General features: G+C 46.1%; 1 protein-coding gene and 1 long non-coding RNA gene across 2 annotated transcripts; both read left to right on the forward strand.

Moving 5' to 3' along the window:
* The first annotated feature begins 213 nt into the window (after window positions 1-213).
* On the forward strand, window positions 214-2,895 carry CCL20 (C-C motif chemokine ligand 20). Its single transcript, XM_064152657.1, has 4 exons — window positions 214-431; window positions 665-779; window positions 1,445-1,522; window positions 2,416-2,895. Exons 1-4 carry the CDS (start codon window positions 350-352, stop codon window positions 2,441-2,443), a joined length of 303 nt encoding a protein of 100 aa, XP_064008727.1. The 5' UTR covers window positions 214-349; the 3' UTR covers window positions 2,444-2,895.
* Window positions 2,896-7,941: 5,046 nt separating this feature from the next.
* LOC135180283 (uncharacterized) lies at window positions 7,942-10,066 on the forward strand. The gene is made up of 3 exons (XR_010304360.1): window positions 7,942-8,044; window positions 9,514-9,689; window positions 10,029-10,066. It is a non-coding gene; the product is annotated as an uncharacterized LOC135180283 (long non-coding RNA).
* The last annotated feature ends 219 nt before the right edge of the window (window positions 10,067-10,285 follow it).

A 10,285-nucleotide genomic window follows, 5' to 3' on the forward strand; every position in this document is an offset into this window, starting at 1 on the left:
CATCTGACATTCCTCCTTTCATAACCTGCATTCCTGCACCTAAAAACACCTCCAGACCCATTGCATCACAGCCCTTACTTTCCTTTTTTGGCTGAATATTCTAACCTACTTAACGAAAGGAAAAAACCCTCCGTTTCCCCCAGCATCCTCTTATCTCTAGTTACACAGCACCAGGAAAGTGTACTGGGCATGACCTAATACGCCATGAGAAAACACGCTGCTGCCAGGACCCCGCCCACTCGTGCCCCTTTATAGGCAGGTAGAGGTGCAGCCGGGCAGGTAGAGGTGCAGCCAGGCAGGCAGAGCACAGGCTGGGCGAGAGCACAGACGCTGAGTGCAGGGAGTGGAAATGGCTGCATCTATCAGCAAGACCTTGGTCCTAGTCTCCTTGCTGGGGCTCCTGGTTGTGCTCCTGTGTGGCACTTCCAAAGGTGAGTGGGCTCCGAAGGTGTCAGCCTGGGGATTTGGCTCTTGGGCTGGCCATGCTGGAGGTGTCTGCTCGCAGCCAGCCGCAGGATGGAGGTGAGGTGGAAGGGATCCAGTTCGGTAAAGTATGCTGGCTGTCTCTCCTGTTCTGTGAGTTGGGCGGTGAGGAAGGTCATTAGGCAGCATCACAGCCTGCTCTAAAAGGGTTTATTGACTTTGTCATTTTCCTCTGTTCCAGCACAAAGCAACCAGGACTGCTGCCTATCTTACAGCAAAGCGCATTTGCCTCGATGGGCCCTGAAGGGTTACACTGAGCAGCGTTCCGGTGAAGTCTGTGACATCGATGCCATCATGTAAGTTACATGTCCGAAGAGCCTCTCTTTTCATTCCTGACCTGCATTAACTTCAGGCTGTCTATTTGGGCAGAAACAGTCATTTGAACGTTGCAAGTGTGAATTTTCTTGCTCCATCAGCACATGAATGTAACTGAATCAATTGTGTATATGATACCTATGCACAAAACACACAGCCTTAAGCTGACAAGGACTGACAATTCATCAGGCAGCTGCACCATGTGCATGACACATCTGTTTAGGTGCCAGACGTGCAAGCACAGACCTGTTCTGCTCTCAGCTTATCACTCAACCCAACACAGGATGTTTTCCTGGGCAAAAATCTCTTGAGAGATGCACCAGCAGCAAGAGTTTTCTTCATTCACAGAAACCAGGGTTTTATTCATTTTTCACATGCCTTTATTTCTCCTCAGCATTTCTCTCTTGAGACAGTTAATTTCTTTAGTCTGCAAAATTATTTCTGGCTCCACAGTTCCAATAAGCTGGATGTAACTTTATGGTGCAAAAAATGATCCCTGAACCTGAAGCAGTTAGTACAGTTAATGTTTATTGGGTGTTTCTCTTTGTTTATGCAGTGTTGCTTTTGAACAAAGACACCTTCACTGTATTTATCAGCAGAGATTTCCAATGATTTATTGGTCTCTTCACTGTGATTTATTTTCCAGCTTCCATACCTATCGTGGGCGGAGAGCCTGTGTCAATCCTAAGGAATCCTGGGTGAAGAAGCACCTTCTTTTTCTGAGGTAAGAGTCACAGAATGGTTTAGGCTGAAAAGGACCTCAAAGCTCATCCAGTTCCAACCCCCTGCCATAGGCAGGGACACCTTGCACTAAAACAGGTTGCTCAAGGCCTCATCCAAGCTGACCTTGAGCATCTCCAGGGAGGTTGTGGAGCACAGAATCACAGCTTTGATCATGTTCTGTGATTCTGTGCTCCACAACCTCCCTGAGCAACCCATTCCAGTGTCTCACCACCCTCACTGCAAACAACTTTTTCCTAACATCTACTTTGAATCTCCCCTCTGCCAGTTTAAACCCATTCCCCCTCATTCTGTCATTCCAAGACCTTGTCAATAGTCCCTCCCCAGCCTTCTTGTAGGCCCCTTTCGGATACTGGAAGGCCCCTACAAGGTCTCCTCAAAGCCTTCCCTTCTGCAGGCTGCAGAGCCCCAACTCTTGTAACCTGTCCTCATAGCAGAGCTACTGCAGCCCTCTGAGCACCCTCATGACCCTCCTCTGGACTGGCTCTAACAGTTTGATATCTTCCTTGTGCTGGGGGCTCCAGAACTGCACATGGTACTCCAGGTGCAGTCTGAGGAGATCAGAGTAAAGGGGCAGAATCTTCTCCCTTGCCCTGCTGGCCACACTGCTTTTGATGTAGCACTAAATCCTACTGGCCTGATAAAAAGAGAGCATGTATGAATGAGCAGGTCCTCGGTGCCCTTCTCCATGTCAGCACTGGGCACAATTGTTCTTCCCTCTCCTATCAACAATGGTTACTCCTTTATAGAGTCTTCTTGAGGACAGGCGTGCCTTTGTTTTTGTTTTGTCTTGGAACCAGGAACTGTGGCTCAGATCATTATTGATGGATGTGTTCCAGGTCATTATTGATGGGTGCATTCTCTTTCTTGACACAGCCATAAGCTCAAGAAGATGGCCACGTGATATGATTCTCAGCAGGGAACTAACACAGATGTAGCTGAAGAACCACTAGGTTCAACCTCCTGGTTGTCATCATCTCCTTCAACCTTGTTGTGTGCTTGTTCACGACTACCTCTGGCTTCTTTGGAACCATTGGACTCCTTGAGTTGATTCATTGCATCAGTGTTTTGCTTGAATTAAGCATTTTGTTACAGTTCCTATTCGTGCAAGCCCATATAAGCTAAGAGTACTGTTCTGTCAGGACTACTCAGAGCTGTTGTACAGGAGATGAGCTTTATTTTCTTTGTTGCACATCGTTTTTGTGTAAAGCTGGTTATTTATTCTCTTCATTCTGTTAGTCTTTTGGTGCTCTCCTGTGCCAAAACGTTTGTTTTTAACCACAGTTCATGTTATAATATTTCTAAACCAAGTCTGCTTGTGGAGGAGAAAAAAATAAATCAAAGTTGGAGTTTAAATGTGAAATGTTGAAATGTTTTCTGGGCATGCTGTGAAACTTTTCTAATTGGAGGGTGCAGCTTCCCCTTGGAATTAATTCACAGGCTCACAGGATGTCAGGGGTTGGAAGGGACCCGAGGAGATTATCCAGTCCAAGCCTCCTGCCAGAGCAGGGCAATACTGTCTAACACAAATCACAGAGGAACACATCCAGACAGGCCTTGAAATTCTTCATAGGAGACTCCACAACCTCCCTGGGGAGCCTGTTCCAGTGCTCTGTGACCCTTACAGGAAAGAAGTTCCCCCTTGTGTTGAGCTGGAACCTCCTGTGCTGCAACTTACACCCATTGCTCCTTGTCCTATCCCAGGGAGCAGTGAGCAGAGCCTGTCCCCCTGCTCCTGGTCAGCCCTCAGATACTTACAAACATTTATCAAATTCCCTCTCAGTCTTCTCTTCTCCAGACTAAGCAGCCCCAGGTCCCTCAGCCTCTCCTCATCAGCCATGCCCTCCAGTCCCGTTGTCATCCTTGTAGCCCTGCACTGAACTCTTTCCAGCAGATCCCAGTAAATCCTTTTGCTCAGGAGCCTCCAACTGAAACAATTACACACCAGTGTGTTCACTCCCATTGCAGCTCCTTTCCACCTTGCTCAGGTTCACAGAATCCCAGAATGTTAGTGGTTGAAAGGGATTTCAAAAGATTGAGTCCAATCCCTTCTACCAGAGCAGGATTGCCTAGAGTAGGTCATTCAGGTGGGTTTTGAGTATCTCCAGTGAAGGAGACTCCTCAAGCTCTCTGGGCAGCCTGTTGCAATGCTTTGTCACTCTCACAGTGAAAATGTTTTTTCTTGTCTTCTGGAACCTTCTATGCTCTTGCTCCAGCTTTCACCTGTTGTCTCCTTGTCCCATTATTGGGCATCACTGAGACAAGCCTGGCTCCATCCTCCTGGCACTCAGCCTTCACATATTTACAAACATTCATGAGGTCACCCCTCAGTTTTCTCCAGGCTAAAGAGCCCCAGCTCCTTTAGCCTTGCCTCGTAAGGCAGGTGTTCCACTCCTTTCATCTACTTTGCAGCTCAGCACTGGACTCTTTCAAGCAGTTCCTTGAAGTTCTTCTTTAACTGGAGGCTCAGAACTGGGTCAAGATGTAGCCTTATCAGGGCAGAGCAGAGGAAGAAGAGACCTTCTCTCAACCTACTAACACCACCCCTTCTAATAGACCTCAGGCTGCCTTTGGCCTTCTTGGCCATAGGGGTACATTGCTGGCTCATGGTCATCCTTCTGTTGACCAGCATTCCCAGGTCCTTTTCCCTAGAGCTGTTCTTTAACAGACTGAGCCTCAACCTGTATTGGTCCATGGGGGTGTTCTTTGCCAGATGCAAGACTCTCTGCTTGTCCTTGTTGGATTTCATTAAGTTTCTCCCTGCCCAACTCTCCAACCTGTTTGGGTCTCACTGAGTGGCAGCACAGCCTTCAGGTGTGCCAGCCACTCCTCTGTTCATTGTCACCAGCAAACTTGCTGACAGTGCCCTCTGTTCCTTCATCCAGGCCAGTGATGAATATATTGAATAGTACTGGTTCCAGTAGCAATGCCTGACACAGGTCTCTGATTAGACTCTGCCACTTGACCACAACTCTCTTAATTCTTTCCTTCAACCAGTTCTCATCCCACCTCATTACCCAATCACCCAGACCACATTTCCTCAGTTTGGCTGGGAGGATGCTGTGGGAGATGGTGTCAGATGCTTTTGTGATACCAAGATAAAGCACATCCTCTGCACTGCCATCATCTATCTGCCTGCTTATGTCCTCTTAAAAGGTTGTCAGATTGGTTAAACATAACTTCCCTGGGTAAAACCATAATGACTGCTCCCCATGATCACCTTATCCTTGCTGTGCGTTGAGGCACAGGTGTTGCTTCATCACCATTCCAAGGACAAAGGTGTGGCTGATCTATACTTACCTGAGTCAGCTTCCTTTTTCTTTTTGGAATCTGGAGTGGCATTTTCTTTCTTCCAGTTCCCAGGCACCTCTCCTGTTCCCTGTGACTTACCAAAGCTGATGGAGAGCAGCCTGGCAATGACTTCTGCCAGCTCCCTCAGTACCCACTGGTACATCCCATCAGGACCCATGTCCAGATGGCTTAACTGATCTCTGACCTCATCAACCAAGGTACACTCCTCCTTTATCCTGACTTGCTCTGTGGCCTCAAAGGACTGGAGCTCTTGAGGACTGTCTCCAGCAGTAAAGACGGAGAGCAAGAAGGCACCCAGTATCTCTGCTTTCTATTCAAACTCTGTCACCAGGACACTCATCTCATTCAGCAGTGAGCCTGTATTGCTTCTAGCACTAGTTTTGTCTGCAATGCACTTGAAGAAGCCCTTTCTGTTGTCCTTGACTTCTCTTGCAAGGTTTAATTCCAAGAAGCCTCAGCTTTCCTAATTGCCCCTCCAATCTCCAGTCTTATAGTCCTCCCAAGTAGCCAGCTTCTCCTTCCGTGATCTGTAGACTCTCTTCTTCCCCTTGAGTTTGCCCAGCCTGTGTAATCCTGCAGGTCTCCTGGCTCCCCTTCTTGGTTTCCTTCCTCTTGGCATACACTGACAGGTAGTTCTGACCTCTACAGGATGTTATTTCTTCCCATCACTGTAACAATATATGGTTTTAAACCAGAGCAGGGCACATTTAGACTGGACATTAGGAAGAAGCTCTTCGTTCTGACAGGGGTAGAAGAATAGAACAGATTGCTCAGGGAGGTGGTGAAGGAGACATTCAAGATCAGGCTCGGTGTGGCTCTCAGGAACCTGATGTAGTTGGTTGCAGAGGGTCTGGACTAGATGACCTCTAGAGGTCCCTTCCAATCCATTGCATTCTATGACTGTGACTAAGAAGCATTATGATAACACAGTCTTCTCCTTTCAGCTATAGGAGTAGTCATTTTGATTTAGTTTAAACAGAAAGCATCATTGTCCTTGTGAGAGGAGCTAAAAGGTGCTGGTTTTGTAAGACTTCTCTTACAAGACTTCTCTCTGCTCAAGTTCTAGGAAGGTCTGAAAGCAATCTGCTGGTGGTGAGAGGAGCTAAAAGGTGCTGGCTTTGGAAGACTTATTTCCTACTTAAGTTCTAGCAAGGTCTGAAAGCAATCTGCTGGTGGTGAGAGGAGATAAAAGGTGCTGGCTTTGGAAGACTTATTTCCTACTTAAGTGCTAGCAAGGTCTGAAAGCAATCTATGAGTGGCTCTGCAAATGTGGGAATTGGAATCCTCTGTGGGTGAAGTACTGAAGGAGTGAGATTAATTTGCTTTGATTCCCAGCAGGTGGATTCCATGTCCTTGATATTAAGGCCATGGTGTAAGAAACTAACAGCTTCACAGGGAGGAATAAATCTCTAGGGATTCCCCTAGATTTTGAGCAAAGCTGCAGAGCTCTGCCTTGTGTCTGCTGTGTTCCTGCTTGGTTTGAAATTGTTCACAGGCTGAATCAGACACCAACAGAATGGTATAGACACAACATGTGGATTCATGTTGAAAACCTCAGAAGGTGAGGTTCTCCAAGCCTGCTGTGGGAACAACAGGTAGGCATCAGTGGACATGCTAGAACCAGAGCTGTATAGGCATTTGGTGCAGAAAGCCTGGAGTTCATGTTGGCAGATTCAAAACAGGGGAGCAAAATGAAGAAGGGAAGACAAAATGAAGAAGGGAAGACCAATGTGTGAAATTCTGGGGGTAGCTCTTTGTAATCTCAGGTCTGTCCTGCTGAAATTGCTACATTGTTTCTGTAACTTCTTCCTTATCAGCCACAGCTCCATCACCACAAACCCCTAGGAGTTATCCACAGAGCTATGGCTTGGGGTGTTCTCCTTGTTTTTCTAGTTCCTCTTATTCTGATTCAAGATTTGTGTGTGTGTGTGTGTTTTGGTTTTGTTTGGTTGCTTTTTAAAAGAATCACAGAATTTCTTAGCTCATGGAGTCCAATCATTAGTTTCACACTGACAAGTCCTTGACTAAACCAAATCCCTCAGCACAACATCTAATCACTATGAATTGCTATGGTTGGAAAGGACCACCAGGATCATCCAGTCCAACCTTCATCACCAGACCATAGCCTCAAGCACCACATCCACTTTCCTTTTAAACACCTCCAGGGATGGCAACTCCACCACCTCCCTGGGCAGCCTGTTCCAGTGCCTGACCACCCGCTCAGGAAAGAGCTTCCTCCCAACAGCCAACCTAAACCTCCCCTGATGCAACTTGAGGCCATTTCCTCTTGTCCTGTCATTAGTAACTGGGGAGAAGAGACCAGCTCCAGCCTAAGTACAGCCTCCTTTTAGGCAGTTGTAGAGGGCAGTAAGGTCTTCTCTCAGCCTCCTCAAGTTGTGCCAGGGGAGGTCTAGGCTGGATGTCAGGAGAAAGTTGTTGGCAGAGAGAGTGATTGGCACCGGAATGGGCTGCCAGGAAGGTAGTGGAGTCGCTCTGCCTGGAGGTGTTGAAGCAAAGCCTGGCTGAGGCACTTAGTGCCATGGTCTGGTTGACTGGCTAGTGCTGGGTGCTAGGTTGGACTGGATGATCTTGGAGGTCTCTTCCAGCAAGGTTGATTCTATGAAAATCTCAGCACAATCTTGTACTGAGTTTGCCGCTCTCACTACATCAAGGCTGGTTCTCAGTGAATCCTCTGTCTAGTAGGGTGTTACTGTTGAACCCTACTTAAGCATCATTTTTTGTGTACTTTTTGTTTTGTTTGTCATTGTAGCATTTTTTTAAGTTCCCTTTCTGCTTCTTTTCAAACTTCATCTGTAGAATCATAGTGAAATTGATTCAGTTGCTAATATTTTTTTCCTCTCTCACTCCAGCAGAAGCAGCTACATAACTAAGCAATGCAAGGAACAGTGAATTTCATGAGGGAGAGCAAACCTTTTTCTGCCTTAATTTTGTTGTTGGAGCATAAAACCTGCCACATCTCATCTACTGGGCAAGTACTATCGAGTTGCTGCATGTGGGTAGTGAACATTCATTGGTGGGGGACTGTTTTTTGTTTCTCATGTCTTCCTATTCCTACCTTCCAGACAAAGCAGGGTTGTAAAGCATGTGCAGCTTCAAGAGACCAATGGGTGAAGGCCTTTTTCAGCCTGTGGAACATGGATTTTCAACACCTCTGACAGCCTGGGTCTGTTTGGTGAGTGATGCTTTTTCACAGGGGTGTCGGTGGTTGGGCAGTTACTTTAAGTCATAGAACCAAGCAGGTTGGAAGAGACCTCCAAGCTCATCCAGTCCAACCTAGCACCCAGCCCTACGCAATCAACTAGACCATGGCACTAAGTGCCTCATCCAGTCATTTTTTAACACTTCCAGGGACAGTGACTCCACCACCTCCCTGTCACCACTGAGCCCACATGTAGCCAAACTTCACTTGTGATGAAATGGGATGCATCACTCAGCTGTAATCTTAATAAGAAGTGAAGTGGGAAACTTGTGTACCAAGAAGGGATTTAGGCTTATTTTAGTGACCTACACCTAGCTGAGCACACATCAAAACAATTCAGATGATCAATTCTAACAAGCCTTCTGTGTGCTGAGCTCAGCTGTGTGATGCCTTGGCAGCTTAGTTCTGAACATCAGCCTACAGCAGCATCTTTTGCCAAAAGATGAATCACAAAAGTTTTTGTCTTCAGACTAACCTCAGTGCATGTGAAGTCTATCAGGAACTGCTGATGTTAGAACATTTGCTTACAACATACAGAGTGTTGTGGCTGCTATCTGTCAAGCATAGTCTATTGCTCATGTAGCTACTACTGTAAATAAACCCAGGCACTCAGTTAACACTCTCTTAGCTTCCTTCAGTTTATGGCACTGTCCAAAGGCTTTTACATTAAATATGCATTTTGGATTGCATAACATCAGATGAAATTTAAAATACTGTATGCTTAGAAAGCAAATATGTTGCAGGAAGAGACTAAAATACTATTGTTAATTGTTGTTATTAAATTTACAACAGTGTTTCTCTACTTTTCACAGCATGACAGGATGTTAGGGGTTGGAAGGGACCTCTGGATATCGAGTCCAGCCCCAGTGCCACAGTAGGAACGTAATCTAGTGCAGACCACACAGAAACACATCCAGACAGGTCTTGAAAGTCTCCAGAGAAGGAAACTCCACAATCTCTCTGGGGAGCCTGTTCCAGTGCTCTGTGGCCCTTTTACAGTCAGGAAGTTCTTCCTCACGTTGAGATGGAACTTCCTGTGCTGTATCCATCCAGTTTACATCCATAGAATCATAGAATCATCCAGGTTGGAAGAGACCTCCAAGATCATCCAGGCCAACCTAGCACCCAGCCCTATCCAGTCAACTAGACCATGGCACTAAGTGCCTCATCCAGTCTTTTTTTGAACACCTCCAGGGACGCTGCCTCCACCACCTCTTTGTTCTCATTTCTCTGTAGGACTTGTTCTGGCCTTAAAATGAAGTAACAGTTTTCTTTGTAATCCCCCACATCTGCGTTTCCAAGTTCCTGAAATTTTGCTACTCTCTAACTTTACATTAAAACCTGTACTAATTTCTTTCTGTGTAATCAAAGAGACATTCAATAGTCTGTTCTGAGAAGCCCTGAATGAATACCCAGATATGCTCTACGTAATGTTCACGCAGAACTGTGCTGGATATGCTGACGACACTTCTGGTACTAGAAGACTTTATCTGCCTTCCTGGAAAAGTCAGAGGAGGGATTACACACCACAGGTTTTCCTAGACTTAACAGTGTTGTCCCAGGGATAAGGAAAGACAAGAAGAAACATCTGCTTATCTCTTGACAAGAGGTGAGTCAGGTAAGTTGATCTGACTCAATGTTTTGACCCGGTTGTGTAGGGAAAGTGCTCCTTTGTGCTCCTCACTGGGTGCATCCAGACAACTCACTGCCTGTCATATTTCCACTCAGACAGTATGACCACAGAACACTTATGTAATGACCTGACACTGTCAGCTTTGCTGTCCTGACTGAGTGATACAGACATCTCCTTCAACAAAGGGTCTCCAGCCTTCTGCAGCCTGGTCCATGGAAAGGAAGGCTAAAGGCACTTCTGAATTCTTATCAGAGAGAGTAACAGATAACAGAAAATGTTTTGCTTTTTTTTTGCCTTCCCTCTCCATTGCTTTTTTATTTTTAGGGGTCAGGTACAGTCATCAACTTGGCAAGATGAAGAGAAAGGCTCTCCATTAAAAAGTGGGCAGTAAGGTCCACTTACTGTAAAGTGGACAGTAAAGAGTTGACTGAAGCCAGTGTGGAATTCATCTGATTGCATGGGATATGTAAGTGTTATGTTGGAATTGGAAAATGGAAGGAAAGCTCAAAGAAGAGAACTACTGTTCCTCTCTGGTACTTTTCTTACTGTAGGGAAACACCACACACATCTGTTCATGTAAG

This window comes from Pogoniulus pusillus, chromosome 13, assembly GCF_015220805.1.
Source record: "Pogoniulus pusillus isolate bPogPus1 chromosome 13, bPogPus1.pri, whole genome shotgun sequence".
Classification (NCBI taxonomy): Eukaryota; Metazoa; Chordata; class Aves; order Piciformes; family Lybiidae; genus Pogoniulus; species Pogoniulus pusillus.